The following is an 18,388-nucleotide window of genomic DNA, read 5'->3' as shown; positions in this document are numbered from 1 at the left end:
AGTTTCTCTAGATTCCTTCAAGATTTCCTTCAAATCCTTCCTTTCACAAGGGCCCTTTTTCTCAATCCAACCAGCTGCTTTCCTCTCTTTTACCTTCATTTATTCTGCACATAGCCTGAATATAACTAGTAATTTTCATGTTTTCCCCCATTATCATGTAAGCTCCTGGAGGCTAGGTTCTGTTTTTCCTCTGTATCCCGAGTGCTTAGCACAATGCCTGGCACCCAACAGATGCTTAATAAACACTTAGCAGCTAGGCAGTGGTGGAGCCACGTCCTAGGCACAGAAAGTTCAGATCCAGCTTAATGGATGTGAACCTAGAAAAGTCACTTCAGAGCTGTCTCCCTCAGTTTCCTCAACTGGAATGGATGATAATAACAGTACCTGCGTCACAATGTTGTGAGGATCCAATGAAATATTTGTAAAACTCAAGATAATGCTTGAACATATTAGGTACTTAGTAAATATTTGTTCCTTTCCACCTATGTGGAAATGCTTATGTGGGCTTATGTCCACATCCAGAGGCTAGACATCTCCTGCATGCTACCATATATAAAAGAAGGTGATGGACAAGGGAGGAACAGAAGATGATGGGAAGAAGAAAGGGAAGAAATGTGCTTCCTAAATGTCTGTGGCTAGATGTGTGTATCTTTGGGGATCCCAAAGCATTATAATTTCATTTTACTGGTGTATCTCAAGGAGCTGTGATTTTTTTTTTTTTTTTTTTTGTGATTGTTGGTATCCCTCAAGGATGAACTTAATTGATTGGGCAATTGCAGTAGCAAAAAAAAAAAAAAAAAAATGCATCATCCTAGGGCCCATCTGGCAAGAATCCTCTGCATGTTTAGTGAGGCAGGTCCTCAGAAAAGAGACACCTAATCCTATTAAAAAAAAAAAAAAAACCTTTCCATCTTCACAGGACCTTCCTGAGTATGTGTTCTGCTGCAATAACTTTCAAGAACTCATGGTCAAGTCTATACCACAAGGAGACACTGGAGGAGGACTTTATGAGAGGATCATTCCTTTAATCTCAACATTTCATTAATTTTGCCTTTTCATTTATTTAACAAAATATCCATAAGGTAAGAATCTAGTTTAACTCCCTCTGCTTTGCAGAAAAGAACACAGACAAAACAAAAGCTTTGCCCAAAGCCACAGAGTATATATCGCTGAAGGAACGAAAAGATAATTCTTCAAGTCTCTGTTAGTGAATTCCATGCTGTTTTCCCTGTCTTCCTAAGGGCTTTTGGTTTTGTACTTCTATTGTTTTTCATTTTTTTCCCCCAATTTGCAGCAAGTTCTAAGCATATTTGTTGACCACAGGCTTCCTGGGTTGCTTAGGCTTCCAGACCCATCTGAATACAGCCATAAAGGCTGACTGACCTAAACTGGTAGCCCTCAGAGGATTCTATGTAATTACGCATGCTATAGCCAGAAGCCTAGAATGCCAGAGTGGAGAGGACAGTAGTAAAGCATCTAAGTAGGAATCCTGTCCTTTTCTTCAAGGGCCTCCCTAACAAAGGGGTCATCCGGGTCTTGAAGGGGATAGCAAGTTAATCATTCAACATCTATTAATTAAGTAATGTAAGTAAGTGTCAGGCACTATGCTAACAGAGAGAGGGAGGGAGGGAATAAGAGGAAGAATACAAATCAGTCCCTGACTTCAAAGAACTCATAATCTAATGGTAGGAAGAAATCCTTGTGGCAGGTGTGAAATTATGAGATACATGGATCCACTGCTTAAATGATAGATCTAAGAGGGACTCTCTGATGCCTACTTTCCCTTCTCTCCTATCAGGTAGGCAGAGATATGCTGATAAATGCTTAACAACCAGCTCTCTCAGAAAACATAATAATAAAGGACATGCTTTTAAAGTTAATCTGCATTATCATTACTTTTTTCCATTGCTTTCTTAAGTTTTTAACTACTAAGAAAACAAGAAGTCAAACCTGATTTGTAACACTGGCCAATTTCCAAGACATAAATGCTCACACAAGAAATATTTTTAGAGATTTAATCAATGTTTAATGTATTATATTGTATATTGACATTTTTATACAAATATACCATTTTCATGACTTCAGGATATTTGCAAAATGCTCTGCAAAATATTAGATATGACTGGAATCTGAGTTCTTCCCCTCAGTTAAAATGATTTACTTTTTTTTTTTAAATTTATGGGGGGCACCTAAGTGGTGCAGTGGATAGAGCACCAGCCCTGAAATCAGGGCTTGAATTCAAATCTGGTCTCAAGACACTCAACACTTCCTAGCTGTGTGACCCTAGGCAAGTCACTTAACCCCAATTGCCTTATCAAAAGAAATTATGGAATAAAATAAAGGATTTCTTATTGACTCTCAAGCCAATTGTTAAATTTCCAGTGAAAATAAATCCATAGTGGAAATGTTACAATTGCTTGAGAGCCAGAAGGAACAGAAACCTACATAGGAAATCTTGGATCATTATTGTAAGTACTCTTGTTTCTCTAGTTATGGGGAGGTGATGAGGAAGAAGATGACCAAGAAACATTATAGGAAATCTCTCTTCAGGATGAAATTTATCCCTTCAAAGAGGGGATCCTTGCAATAGAACTGAGGAAGGATTAGTCCATTCTCTCAGCATCTTCCTCTAAGTCCTATCAGCGGCATGTCTTTAACCCCTTTCTTACTCAGAGGGTTGGAATTGGAAAGAATAATTAAGGCTTTTTAATCCAGTCCTCTCATTTTACAGATGAAATTGATGTGAGATTAGATGATTTATCCAACATTCCACAAGAAATAAATGGCAAAGATGGAGTTCAAGCTCAGGTTTTCCAGCTTTCAATCAAGGGTTCTTTCTGTTGTACCACATTCCTTCATCTTCTCCTCTTTCTCCCACCACCCCCTTTCCATTGCTCTATTTATCATCCTCTTCTTTCTCCTCCCCTTCTCTCCTTTCCTCTCTCCCTCCATCCCCTCCCCTCTTCCCTCTCTCTCCCTCTCTTTCCCTCTCCTTCTCTTTCCTTCTCTTTCCCCCATCTCTCTGTCTCTGTCTCTGTGTCTCTCTGTGTCTATCTCTTTCTGTGTATCTGTCTCTCTGTCTCTGTTTTACTATCTCTTTCTGTCTCTCTGTCTCTCTTTCTCTCTGTGTGCCTCTGTCTCTCTGTTTTTCTCTGATTCTGTCTCTGTCTTTCTATCTCTCTGTCTCTTTCTTTCTCATCTTTCTCTCTGTCTCTCTGTCTCCGTCTCTGTGTTTCTCTATCTCTTTGTGTCTGTCTTTCTGTCTCTGTTTCTCTAACTCTTTTTGTCTGTCTTTCTCTGATTCTGTCTCTGTCTTTCTGTCTGTCTCTGCTTCTATCTCTCTCTGTCTCTCTGTTTCCCTCTCCCTCTCTCTTCCTCTTTCTCTCTCCCTCCCTCTCTTTCTCCCTCCAATCTCAGTCTCTCCTTTTCTGTCTCTCTTTCTATCTCTCTGTCTCCATCCCTCTTTCTGTCTCTCTGTCTCTCTCCTTCACTCCCTCTCTCCTCTCTCCCTCCCTCTCTCTGTCTCTCTTTCCGTCTTTCTCTGTGTGTCTCTCTCTTTTTCTCTCTTTGTCTCTGTCTCTTTCTCTCTCTCTCTGTCTCTCTTTCTATCCCTCTGCCTGTCTCTGTCTCTCCTTTCCTCCTTCTCTCTCCCTCCCTTACCCCACCACTATCATCCTTTCTCTCTCTATGTATCCACCATCATTACCTCTGTACAATTTCCTTCCTTTCCTTTTTTTCCTCCTCCCCTCTTCTTTTTTTTATACCTGGTACCACTTCTACCACTGAACTCTACTTTCACAACTACATTCACAAAGACAAACAGCCAGCTAGAGCAGAAGTCACTTTAATGAGAAGCCAAAAGGTGTTTTTCCATAAGACAATTTCTAGGAACATCTAGTAACCTTCTGAACAAAGGTCAGCTTTTATGGGTCATGTTAAAGCCTTGGGCAGGAACCTAGAGTAGAAAATTTTAAGTGCAACATAATCAAAGACTGAAGCAGGAAAAAAGGAAATTAAGCAAATAAACAAGTAGGAAAATGCCCCAGCTGTGTACAAAGCAGATGGATTCTTGCACAGGATGCCATGCAGCACATCTGTGAATAAGGGGGAGAAATCTGCGGGAGAATCATTTAATTGCTGGTGTGTTGCCCAAGTTGAAGATCGTAAGTAGTCTCGACCATAAACTTCTAGTACATCAGGAGACACATTTTCCAAGATGTCGTTTTCTTCCTTCACCCACCTTTCAGTTGTGCCTCCTATGTCTGTGACAACAGAAAGGAGAGGATTAGGGACAGGAATAGGGAATGAGTTGGCAGTTGAAAAAATGACTAAGTAAATGTGTCATTCCAGGTTTCTGCATGATTCTATTGGCAAAGCTAGTTAAATATCCAAGAAACGTGACATCCCTGCTCTGTTATCCTGACAACCTCTTAAAAATGCAGAGATGTAATTTGTTCATTAGTTCATATAATTTTTATTGTATTGTGGTCAGTAAAAATGTATTTTACATTTCTGCATGTTTCTGAAATTTTTATGCCCTGATACACAATCAGTTTTTGTGAAGGTGAGAAGCACAGCTCGAAAATTTTTTCTAGGTCTGATAGGGATAAATTAAAGTTCCCCACTATTATAAATTTACTACTTTTTTTCTGTAACATTTAAGTTTTCCTTTTAAAAGTTAGATGTAATGTGATTTGGTACCTATATATTTAGTATTGATATTTATTCATTGCCTACAGTTTTATTTTACTAAGTATACTTTGTTTCTATCTTTTTAAATAAGTCTATTTTTGCTCTCACTTTATTTGAGATCACAAATGCTATACTTGTCTTTTTTTACTCTAGCTGAAGAATGATAGATACTGCTCCATCCATTTAGTCTAATTCTATGTGCATATTTCTTTTTCCAGGGTGTTTCTTATAAAACATATTATTGAATTCTAGTTTCTAATTCATTCAATTGTCTTTTTTCCATTTTGTGGATGCATTCCATTCACATTAGTTATCATTGCTGTGTATTTTCCTCCATCCTATTTTCTTTTACTATTTCTTCTCCAGTTTCTCACCATTTCCTTAAAAGAATATTTTGTTTTGATTAATCCATCTTTTGATCTACCCTTTCTCTTATTTCCCCTCTTTCCCTATACCCATTTCCATCTTGTTTCACTATTGAGTGTTTTTTTTTTTATTCAGCTCTTTGTGTGTGTATATGTATTCTTTCCTTCTTTGACCACTTTAGTTGAAAGTGAGGTTCATGTCACTCACTCTTCTCCTCTACTCCCTTCAACTTGTTATATAGTCTATTTTCCCACTCTATGTAAGATAATTTTTCTCATTTTCTCTCTTCCTTTTCCTCACCTTCTACTTCGCTATATCCCTCTTACCATTCTCTTCATTTTTTTAAATTATTAAAATTTAAACAGAATCACTACTAGGTCCATTGTCAAATTAGAATCCCTCTATGATTTTTCTTGATGATAGAGCTCAAAGGATTTACATGTATCATGTTTCTTCATATAAGAATGTAAACAGCCAAATCTTGTTTAATTCCTTATGCTTACTTGCTCATATTTACTTCTTTATGCTTCTCTGAATTTCTGCATTCGTGTATAAATGTGAGTGAACTAGGAAACTAAGGACTTCTCAGAATAATAACCTTGAGTAATACAAGACTCAGCACCAAGATTCTGTTTAATCAGGCTCTGGGAGAAGAGCAAAGAATTGCTCTTCCAACATAAAACATTTAAGAAATAACCCCTTGACCTTTAATCAACTGCTTAGAGAAAAACCTAACTAATTGTTTAATGGTCTAGAGATATCTAGCCATCCCTTTCTGATTGATTGAGAAAAGCCGGAAACAGACCAAATCCCCTTAGATACTAGCTCAGGAATTGAGAAACCTTTAACCCCTCTTGCTTAATTGATTATTTACCTTTGAAGCAAAACAGACCCCTTTTTCTTAATAACATTTTGAAACATTTATTGTTTAACCAAGACCCTGGTACCACAAAAGCCCACCTGTATTCCAAAGATAAATAAGGAATAAAGATCGAGTTGGCCAATGATTTTAAAAGGATTAACAGGAGATAGGTGGGCAAATAGTTTCTGTAAACCTTGACTATATAACTATGCTCCTTACTTCTGTAAAATTGGCTTTCCATGCTCCAGACTTTCTGGTGAAGGGACTGTCCTGTTTCTCCAGAGAATCAAAATACAGAAACTTTCTGTTTTGTACCATGCCTTTAAGCAGTCAATTTGAGTAGGATCTTTGCATCCACACAAATGTTTTACTCAACTCTGATATTTCATCATGAATGTTCTATTTCATTAAAGCTCCATTTTCCCCAGTAGGATTACCCACTGGGTTTTCTGGATAAGTTATACTTGATTATGTATATAACTTTTGTCTTTTTAAAATATTATGTTCCAAGTTCTCTGATTCTTTACTATGGTGGCTATTAAATCTTATGTGATCTTGACGAGGGTTACTTACTATTTGAATTCTGTCTGCCTGACTCAAATATATATATTTTAATCTGGGAGCCCTAGATTTTGCCTATAACATTCCTAAGATAATTCATTTCGGGGTTTCTATCAGGAGGTGATTGCTGGACTCTTTCTCTTTCTACTTTGCTTTCTGGTAATAAGAGATCTAGGTAGTTTTGTTTTCATAATTTCTTGAAATATGATAGCTAAGCTATTTTTTAATCATGGCTTTCATGTATTCCAATGATTCCCAAATTATTTCTCCTTGATCTCTTCTCTATTAAATTGTGAGATACTTCAAATTTTCTTCTATTTTTCAGACTTTTGATTTTGTCCTATAATTTCTTTGTACTTCATAAAGACATTAGGTTTTACATAATCAATTCTAATTTTCATGGAGATTTTCCATAGAGTGTTTTCTTGGATTAGGTTTTGTAACCTTTTGTTGATTTTGTTTTTATATTTTTCTTCCATACATCTCATTTTATTTTAAAAGTAATTTTGGCTCTTTTTAACTCTTCCAGGAATTCTGTTGAATTTATATCAGAGCCCCATTTTTCTTAAAAATATTGTTTGCAAACAAGTCATTCCCTTCTTCTGGGTTTATATCTTCAACTTCTGTTGCCATAATAACTTTTTAATGTAGGGTTCATTTTGTGTGTGTGTGCTCATTCTTTATAGCCTAGTTCTTGATTTTGAACTTTATGTTAGAGCTGGTCTTTGAACACTTTTGGGGGAAGGGGGAGGAATGAGTGTATGACCTGAGCTTCTCTGCTCTTATATCCTCCTGCTGCTTCCATGACAGTTAAACTAGAGTTTGTAAACTTTCAATAGTCCCAAAGTGATGGGATCCTGGGTAAAGTCTGTTCACTGCCCTATTAATAAGAGCTCTGCAAATTCCTGATCCAGCTTTTGGTCTGTTGTGATCTTTCTGGTTGAGAGTTTAAGGGGACTGTTGCTGAACTTGAATCAGACATTATTATTCTGTTAGGAGGTTCTACAATGCTGAATGGCTGAACTGGTCAGAGACTTCTACTCTGGCTATTCCACTTTAGGTTTTCACCCTGGGCTATAGAGTAGAAATGAGTTCTGATCTGTTTCAAAGATGACAGCCAAACAGTTATTGTTTTCTTCAAGATCTTTTTCCTTGCTCAGTATACAATTAGAGCCTTGGTAGCTATTGATCCTCTGAGACTATTCCTCTTTGCACTGAATCTTTGACCTGGAATGGGTTAGTTGGCATCAAAGCTGCCTTGTGGTACCTAATTCTACATCTTACACTTATGTAAAAACCTAAGATCATTTCCTTCCCCACTTCCCAGTTTCAAATCAATTTCAGTTCATGGGAATTAAATTATGTCCTATGACATGTTCCTGACAGACCTCATCTCGAGTATCTTCAAGTCTTTTTGTGCCAAGAAAATGACTCACTTTTTCTTAGATTCTCTAATTAGAATTTAGTCTGGTGCATTTTCTAGTGCATTTTCTGGTGCATTTTTTGTAGTTAAGCAAAGCCATACTTCTTCCTCTTATTTCATCATCTCAAATTTTACTTGTCCAGCTATTTCATTTTTCTATGTTCTATTTTCTATTTCTGCTTGTTGTTGTGTATGTGTGTGTGTAAACTACACAATATATATGTATATGACATATGTTTATATGTAGACACATACCTACACACAAATACAAATAGGTATGTACATACACATCTGCTAAACTATATCAACTCAGTTCAAAACTAATCTTAAAAAGAGGCAGCCATGTGTCAAAGCTGCCCTAGATCATAATGTTATGAAAATGAGATAATGAATTATAAATTCAGATTAATTAATTTAAATAAAGAAAAAAAGATGACCCAACAGAATTAGGAGTAGTGAGAAAGACAAAGGGAAAATAGATTTGAACTCTCCCTTTCATGTTCTTCTTTCAGCTCTTTTCTGGCAGGTAGAACAGCAGTCAGGTGTTACTCCTCCCCTTTCTCTGCTTTCTGGGATCAGTCATTCTCAGAATATCTGCCCAAATTAGTGCTAGGTACAATTATCTATTCTCTCAGGCTTAAAACCTTTTGAGTTATAGGATCATAGGTTTAACTTGAAGGGCATTTAGGGATCATCTAAAATCCATCCCTTTCATTTTGCAAATTAATAACAGAAGCTTAAAGCAATGCATTGATTGATCCAAAGTGACACATATAGTTGCTCACCTGATTGAAACCCAGATCCAGCACCTCATTGCATCCCTTTGACTCTTACTCAGTAAATTCCAATGACTCACTATTATTTCTATAGTTAAATGCAAACTTTTCTATTACCATAACAACAATAGCTAACATTTATAGAGAGTTTTTAGATTTGAAGAGCATTTTACAAATAATATCTCATTTGACAACTTTCTAAGTGTCCAGTCCTCTATCCATTGGACTTCATAGCTACCTCAAAGCCATGTAAAGCTGTTCATATCTTAACCAGCTTTCCAGTCTTATTAAATATTACTCCCTTTAACATCATTTATAATTCAATTAAACTGAACTTTTTATTATTCCTCATTTGTTACATATTCTAATTCCAACCTTCATGTTTCTGTACTCAGCTTAAACTCCACTTTTTACATGATACTCAAGCTGAGTTCTGAAGAAAATGAAGGATTCTAGGAGTTGGGAGATAAAGGAGGAAGTGTCTTCCAGTCATAGAGGTCAGTACAAAAGGAAAGAGAAAGGAAATAGAGACTCTTATAGGAGAAACAATGAGAAATACAATTTGGCTAAAGCATTAAAGTACAAAAGGGGAAATGAGGTGTGAAAATACTGAAAAGGTAGGTGTGACCAGGTTGTGAAGGACTTTGCATAAAAACAGAGAAGTTTATATTTTATCCTTGACATAATAAGAAGCCATTGTAGTTTATTGAACATTGGAAGTTTGTGGTCAATCACTTTGGCAGCTAAGTGAAGGATGGATTGGAGAAGGGAGAGTTAAGGAAGGAAGCCAATTACTAGATTATAGTAATAATTATTCTAGCAAGAAGTGAGGATAGCCTGAACTAGGGTAGTGGCTGTGTGAATAGAGAGAAGAGGATAAATGGGAGAAGTATGTTGGAGATGGAAACAAGATTTAGCAACTGAATAGATATGATGTGAGGGAGAGGGAAGCTAGGAAAAATTCTGAGGTTCCTAAATTGGAAGATTTGAATGGTGACAGAAACGGGGATGTTTGGGAAAAGTTTGAAAGAGGTGGAAAAGATATAATTAGTTCTGTTTTAGATAGGTTGAGTTTGAAGTGCCTGTGGGACATCCAATTTAGAATATCCAAGGAGTAATTGTTGAAATAAGACTGGAATTCAGGAGAGATTAAAGCTGGATGCATTTAGATATATAGATGCAGGAGCCATTGGCACAAGATTGAAGATTAAACCTAGGGGATCTGATTAGTTCATCAAGTAAAAGAGTGTAAGGAGATAAGTGGAGAGGCCTGAGGATACAGCCTTGGAGTATATACACAGTGGGCAGGATATAGAAGTAAATTCAGGACAGAAAAAGAACATATTCCCCATGTTATTGATTTGGTATTGGGGTTTTTTTTTTGGTGTTGGTATTTTTTAGCTGCTTTGATAAATGTGACCATTGGTAACTGATTAAAAAATCAAAATGAAGGTAATAATTGGTATAGCTGTCTTAGACTAGTCAAAATTGTATCTTGTGTTCGTTCTCATTCCACAGACCACCCAATACCAAAAGACAATACAGGTAAATGGAAATAATAATGGCTTGGAAAGAAAATTACCTATCTCAGCTACTAACTAGCTATAGTCTCTTTTTCTCTCTGAGCTTCATTTGTACATCTTATAAAATGAGGCAATTGTATAAGAGGACCACTTCTTAACTCACTATACTAGGATGCTGATAGTTAAGGCGACTTTGATATCATTTATTACAGGAATGCTTCAATGAGGAAAATGCCTTTATCAATATACTTTGCTGCCCCTCTTGTCTCAGAGAGTTAACTGGAACACTGAGAGATTTAATGATTTGCCTAGGGTTAAACAGCTATTTTGTACAAGAGGCAGGACTTGAACCCATGTGTTCCTGACACTAAGGCCAGTTTTCTTTCTATTAAATAATCTTTTCTTAGAATTTTTCAAAAACTTACTTGTTCTGAAACCTGCAGGATGAATTAATACCACTTTGATGCCCCATTTTTTAAGTTCTAATCTCATGACCCCAGAAAACATGGTCAGAGCTGCCTTGGATGAACAATATGCAGAAAATAGTTTCATGGGAACGATTCCTATAAGGAAACAAAAGAAATAGTCATAGGATTTGGGATGGAATAAAAGATCATAGAGATTATCTAATTCAATAATTATCTAATGATCATTATCTAATTTAATCCCCTGTTTTTACATATGAAGAAGTTAAAGCCCAGAATAGTAATATGCCTTACTTAACATCACATGGAAGTAATAAGTCACATGGAAGTAATAAATCACATGGAAGTAATAAGTAATAAGATAGCCTATATCACAGAAACTTGTTCTAGATTTTTTTTCCTTAGTTTTCTGCTTTCCTTCTAATTTTGGCTATGTTGGTTTTGTTTTGTAAAACTTTTTTGCTTTATGAAACTTAAAGTTTTAACTTCATATAATAAAAATTATCCATTTAACTTCCTGTGATCCTCTTTGCCTCTTATTTGGTCATAAACCCTTTCTTTGTCTATAGATCTGATAGGTAAAATTTTCTTCTATTTTGCTTATATTACCCTTTGTGTCTAAATCATGTATCTATTTTAACCTTCTTTTGGTTTATGATGTGAGATCCTGGTTTATGCTTAGTTTCTGCTAAAGCACTTCCTGATTTTCCCGGAAATTATGGTCAAATATTGAGTTCTTAGCTCCAAATCTTGCATCTTTGGGTTGATCAAACACTAGAATACTATGATCATTTATTAGTGAATATTGTGTTCCTACCTTATTCAAATGATTACCACTTTATAATAAAGTTTGAGGTATAATAGTGCTAGGTTTTCTTCTTTCAAATTTATTTTTCCTAGATTCCCTCGATATTCTTGACCTTTTGTTGTTCCAGATGAATTTTATTGTTATTTTTTTTAGCACTATAAATTAATCCTTTGATCATTTGATTTCTATAGACTTAATAAATAAATTAATGTGAGTAGTAAATTAAAGCGAGTAGGATTGTCATTTATATTTTCTTAGCCAATCCATGAGAAATTAATATTTCTCCAATTCCTTAGCTCTGTAATTCCTGGGTTTGTTTTGGCAAGTAGACTCTTAAGTATTTTATATTGCCTATTTTAAAAGGACTTCCTCTATTTCTTCCTGCTGAGTTTTGTGGTAATATATAAAAATGCTGGAGACTTATGTGGGCTTATTTTATATTCTGAAACTTTGCTATAGTTATTAATTGTTTCAACTAATTTTCTAGTTGATTCTTTAGGGTTCTGTAAGTATACAATTATGTCATTTGCAAAGAATGATAGATTCATTTTTTTGCCTATTCTTACTCTTAGCATTTCTAATGCAATATTGAGTAATAGTGATGATAATGGACATCCTTGTTTAGCCTCTAATCTTACTTGGAAGGTCTTACTAGAAAGGAATATATCTCTATTATAAATCATGCTTGTTGAAGATGTTAGATATATGTTACTATATTAAATAGTAATCATTTTAAGGAAACCTCCATTTATTCCTATGCTCTATGAAAGGGTATTATATTTGATCAAAAATTCTTTCTACATCTATTGAGATAACCATATGATTTCTGTTGGTTTTGTTGCTGTTATACCCAATTATGTTAATAACTTTCCTAATATTGAACCAGCCCTGCTATATTGCTGTGATCTACTTGATAGTATATTATTTTAAACTTTGGCATCAATATTCATTAGGCTAATTAGTCCACAGTTTTCTTTTTCTATTTTTGTTCTGTATGATTCAGATGTCTTTTTTCCCATTTTTTATTTTAAATTTTCTTTTTCACTATGAGCATATCACCAAATGCAAACATAGAATAGAATCTTTTCACACAAATTGTTGTCTAACCACATTTTTCCCATATTGATTGATTCCATCAACTTTTTAACCCCAAATGTTGAGTTTTAGCATTTATCCCTATTAAATTTCATTATTAATATTATCCATAAGAAGTGTTATGGCAGAGCAGCTAAGTGGAACAGTGGATAAAGCACTAGGCCTGGAGTGAGGAAGATCTGAATTCAAATCAAGCCTTATATACTTAGAAGCTATGTTACCATGGGTGGGTCACTCAATCTGCCTCAGTTTCCTTACCAGTAAAATAACAATAGTACCTATCTTTCAGGATTGCTGTGAGGATAAATGAGATCATCTTTTGTAAAAATATCTGGAATTCTGGCATTGAAAAAAGACACGCCTTTGTTTCCAGGATCATGTGAAATATTATTTGTAAAATACTTACCATACAGTGGGTGCAAATGTTAGTTATAATACTAATTGTTGTTGCTGTTGACAGAATCCTAGGCTTAGAATCAGAAAGAATTGGAATGAACTCCTATTTCTGATACTTGCTGGTTAAGTGGTCCCATAACAAGTCACTCAATCTCTGGGTCCCTCAGGCAATTCTTTAGAACTGAGCTTCTAAGTCATAGAGTGTGATAATCTACAATAGTGGAAGGAGTTCTCACAGGACAAGATCCCAATATTGAAACAATGATAGATCCTTTGCATAGTATCCTGACTATCTTATTAGTATCAGATGATTACTTTGTTGTCCAATGTGCTAGAACTATCTATGCCCTCATCCAAGTCATTGATAAAATTCTGGAACAAGACAGAAGCAAAAAATTTTAAGACATTCTGCTAAAAACTTCTTTCAAGCTGACAATAACTGATTAATGATCACTTTTTATTTGAATTAGGGTTAAGTGGCTTTCCTAGGGTCACACAGTTAGTAAGGGTCTGAGGCTGGTATGAAATTCAGCAAGATGAGTCTTCCTGACTCTAGGCCTAGTTATCTATCTATTGTACCACTTACCTGCCCCCAAGTTACTGTTTGATAATGATTGTTGTTGTTCATGTTCCAACAAGACCAAAATAACATTACTATGTCAGGGTCAAGGTATAGTATGTCTGACAGTGATTAATCAGACCAATGGAGGGTCTGCTTGGAAGGTTCCACCATAGGTCAGGCACAAATAGTTCATATAAATATTTGGAATGAAGTCTCTAAATTTGTTCTACCATAGGTCAGGCACAAATAGTTCATATAAATATTTGGAAAGAAGATATCTCTAAATTTGCCTATCCCCTCTTTCTTTTGAGTTACTGCAGTTCTGTTTTGCTTATAGGGCACAGTACCTTCTTTGATGTAGGGCTGCCATTCTGGGTAGTCCTGCGCCAGTGTCTCCTATGTCTCACAATCAATTCCAAAGTTCTTTAGAGTGCCCTTGTATCTGTTTTTCTGTATTATATATACACTTGCCTTATATAAATTCTGGTAAAATAGTATTTTAGGCAAACATACTTTTGGCATTCACATAATGTGACCAGTTCATCTTGAATTATGTTCTCTGCAATAGTTTGAATACTTAGCAGATCAGCTCAAGGAGGGATCTCAGTGTCCAGGACCTTATCTTGCCAGGTGATCTTTGGGATCTTCCTAAGACAATTCAAATGGAAGTCATTCAGTTTCCTGGCACTATATCATCAGGTATATTGTGCAGATTTCAAAGGCACACAATGATGTCAATCAACCTAATAACATTTCTCTGCCATACTTTCCTCTCATACCCTGAACTAGCTCTGTCAATGCATGAACCCACCTCATCCTCTATGTGTACCTTCTGGAAAGTGGATTGTCAAGGTAGAGAATTTATCCATAGCATGCAAAGGGTCTCTCTCTATTTGCTGTAACTGATGGTTCCATGTGTGGATGGTACGGTGCTGGCATTAATTGTCAGGCAAAAATTAGCAAAAGGGACAGAGAATTGGTCCATTCTTTGTTGTATCTCAGCTCCAGAGTCTACACCGAGTGCACAGTCATCTGCAAACAACACATCCCACACCAACTCTCCCTCCACTTTAGTCTTGGCTTTTCAAGTTAAAAATTTACTGCCCGTGCTGTTTTTGTACTCATTGAAGGTATCCAACAATGATTTACATCATGCTAAAAAGCAAAGCCCCGGTCCATTCTGGGAAAAGGGAAATCCATTATCCAGAACCCTGGTAAGCATACCAATCATGGAACCAATGTACGACCCTGATGAGCTTCTCCAGGCAACCAAATTTTGCCATGATCTTCCACAAGCCCACATGACTGACAAGATCATAGACCTTGATCAGATTGATGAGCACCATATACCTTTGTCCTGATCCTGGCATTTCTTCTAGGGTGTTTTAGTCCACAAATTTGGGCAATAATTTCCGAAGCCACACTGTCTTCCAGGTAAAGATCAACCTGTTCCTCTGGCAGGAATTTTGCTGACAATGATTAAGAGAGAGGACCCCACCCCTACTGTGATTGTCACAGGACAACTGAGAAGAAGAAAGTAGATAGTAAGAAGCAACTGAGCTTCTCTTCTTCTTTGACCCAGCTCAGGGATTAAGGAATTCTGAGCCATCTGGACCCTATTCCATCACCTTCTAATACCATCTGAATAGACTCCTGTTTTGAAGATTACATAAGTAATGTCATTAAAGAAACCAACTCCTCCACATACAAACCTATTTCCCATTACTTCAGTCTACTCAGGCAACCCCTGAATAAGCAGAAACAATACCCTCCCTTTATGGGGATGTAAAATAGTGATTAATTAAGATACACTCCAGTTAAACCCAATCTCTGGGTTTTTGTCAAATTGGTATTTGACTTAAGGTCAGAAAAGACAAGTTCAAATCTTGACTAACACTAGCTCTGTGGCCATGAACAAATCATTTTACTTCTGAGACTCAGTTTCCTCTTATATACCTTTACCCTTTAAACAGAAGCCAGTTTGAACTAAAGCTCTCCCAGGGGATGACTGTTGTGTCCTTGTTTTTCCTATACCCAAGTATAGAGTGTCTGCAAATGAGACCGAGTCAGTGAAAACCTGATTGCACTGGAGGCAGCTGTCTCTCCTAGGGCAACTGGCAGAAAATGTTGGAGAGGGGAGTAATCAGCCACACCTGAAATTCATTTACCAATCAGGCTTGCCAGGGGATGTCCCAGTACTATTCAGTGAGGTCAATCAGAAGGAAGACATCCCTGGATTTAAAGGGTCCCATGATTCTAAGATAGGGTTACCAATAGAGACCAATGATCTCAATTTATTGATTACTGTTAGACTAATAAATTGATTAAATCATGTTCAGAACTTTGGCTGTAGGGGATTTCATTTGATACAGTAAAAATAATAGCATTTTTAGAATGCCTACTCTATGCCAGGTACGAGCTAATAAAACAAACATTTTTGAAGCAGCTAAATGGTGGGGTGGATAAATCACTGGACCTGTCTGGAGTCAAACCTCAGACACTTACTAGCTGTGTGATCCTGGACAAGTCTCACCCTCTATTTCCTCAGTTTCCTTATCTGTAAAATGGATTTAATAATAGCACTGAGTTCCCAGGCTTGTCATGATGATCAAATCAGATAATAATTGTAAAGCACTTAGCATAGTGCCTGGCACATAATAAGAATTATATAAATGTTAGCTATTATTATTATTTGAAGAAATTGAACCTCAGAGAGAAAAGATATGCCTCAGATCACACAATGAATAACATCAGATAACATCAGGATTTGCACCCTATTTTCCTGACTCTAAGTCTAAGCCCTTTATCCACCATACCACATTCCTCCTTAATGAAAGAAAATGGAAAAAAATCAGATGAATACAGAAAATTCCTCAGAGAAGACATGCAAAGTATAGAGTGTTAGAAATCAAAAACATAAGGAAGAAGGTGATCATTTTTCCACACAATTGCTTGCCACATAGTAAACAGAAAAACCCTACAGTCTACAAAAGGTGAGAATTTGTAGACAATTGGAAGGAAATATCTTTCAGCCTTCAGAATTACTGGTCTTCTTATAAGGAGAAAGGGCGTTTGGCACTGGCCCGGGCTAAGCCCCTAAAAATTAGATAGGGTGTAACTCCAGTGATACTATAGGAAAGTAAACAGATGCCTGACAAAATAATTAGGCCAAAGGAGAAGGTTGGCAATGCATCAGAGCACAGTGGGGTTCCACCCTTTTTCCCCTTTGTTCCCAATTTCTTTTACAAACATGTGAGAATCCACCTACTTTAAGGGGAATTTTCCAGATGAATATTCTGGATCAGTTGTCAGTGAGTCACAGATCAAAGCTTCCCAATTGTCATCTCCCACCTCATTATCCATGACCAATGTGAGAAGCCTGCCATAGCTAATGATTTGGGGATTAATGGAACAAGGAAGGTGACGTTATTTCCCCCTCTGCCTTGCTCAGGCCCCACATGAGGTATTGAATTCAGTTCTGGCTCTCTAGCACTTGGCATGGTACTTAGCACAGAGTAGGAGTTTAATAAATGTTTATTGATTGATTACTGCATTTGAAAAAAGGACACTAATAAGATCAAGGACTACCAGGATAGTAAAGAGATTAGTGACTGTCATCCAACAACCAGCTGAGAGAACCAGTATTGCTTAATAAACAGTAGAGAAACCTAAAGGTCTAGTTTACCTTTAAAATTGCCTTTAACATTAAAGTTACTAAAACTTTGGTTAAAGTTACCTAGAACAAATACACCCAAAGGAGAAATCCACTTCCACAATTTCACCATGGCGATCTACCTTCAGCTAAGAGGCCATCCTATCCCACTGAATAGCTTTAATATGGAAAAGATTTTCCTTACACAGAGCTGAAATCTACTTCTCTAATACTAGGGAACAGAGCTGACAATTCAGCCCTATCAGTCCCTAACAAAGTAACTCAATTTCTTTTCTATATGACAGCCCTTCAAATACTGGAGGGGACCTCTCATGGGTCCTCTGGATCTTCTTTCCTTCAAACTAAAAAGCCATAGGTTTTTAAAGTGATCCTCATATGGCATGGTCCGCTTCAAGATCTTTCCCCATTCTTATTATTATACACCCCAACTTGGCAATGTCCTTCACTAAATGTGGTCTACAAAACTGATCATGATAGTTCTAAAGCAGTCTGCCCTTCACTGGGGCCTTCCACTCCACCCACCTCCATTCTAGACATTATTCCACTCTTTATTTTTTGTATTATGTGGAATAAAACAAGCATTTCCATAAAATAGTATGATAAAAAGATGATTGTACATGAAACTACAAATCTATTATGCATAACTTGCTATTCTTTTCAAATATATTATCATGTAAATTTCTTTTTTTCTTTTGTTCTTACTTTCCCTTCCTTACACCCCCAATAGCTACCATTAGACACAAATAGGGGTGTGTGTGAATGTATGTAAAATTGTTCTATACATATTTCTATTTATCAGTTTATTCTCTGGATGCAGATATCCTTCATATGTCTTATACAGTGAATTTGGGTATTTATAATGGACATAATAACTTATTCTCTGAAAATTCTTCCTACAACAATACCGCTGTTACTGTATATAATGTTCCCTTGATTCACCTCATTTTACTTTTCATTATTTCATGCAAGTGTTTCCTGTTTTTCTAAAATCATTGAGCACATACAGAATCAGTTGAGTATTGAGATCTATTTAACAAATAGGGAACTAGGAGGAGAAAAGATTAAGTAAAGTGGGGAGGAGGACTGACAGAAGGGAGGGCAGATCTGGGGAGGTAGTAGACAGAAGTAAAACACTGGTGAAGAGGGAAAGGATGAAAGAAGAAAGAGAACAAAGAGGGTTTATAAGAAAAAAAAAATAAAATCATTGAACTTAGCATTTCTTAAAG

At 36.3% G+C, this 18,388-nt stretch overlaps 1 protein-coding gene across 1 annotated transcript in view; it reads right to left on the bottom strand.

The window, feature by feature from the left end:
• Positions 1 to 3,828: 3,828 nt before the first annotated feature.
• The window catches only part of HSD17B2 (hydroxysteroid 17-beta dehydrogenase 2), a 68,163-nt gene continuing 53,603 nt past the window's right edge, over positions 3,829 to 18,388 (bottom strand). Inside the window, exons 4-5 of the mRNA XM_003757858.4 lie at positions 10,629 to 10,766; positions 3,829 to 4,262 (exon numbers count right to left, since the gene is read on the bottom strand). Coding sequence (XP_003757906.1) covers positions 3,931 to 4,262; positions 10,629 to 10,766 — 470 coding nt within the window. The 3' untranslated portion in view covers positions 3,829 to 3,930. The remainder of the gene's footprint in view (positions 4,263 to 10,628; positions 10,767 to 18,388) is intronic.

Source organism: Sarcophilus harrisii, chromosome 2 (assembly GCF_902635505.1).
Source record: "Sarcophilus harrisii chromosome 2, mSarHar1.11, whole genome shotgun sequence".
In the NCBI taxonomy this organism is placed as follows: Eukaryota; Metazoa; Chordata; class Mammalia; order Dasyuromorphia; family Dasyuridae; genus Sarcophilus; species Sarcophilus harrisii.
Note: the sequence above shows the minus strand (reverse complement) of the source record. Positions and strands in the feature narration are given on the sequence as shown.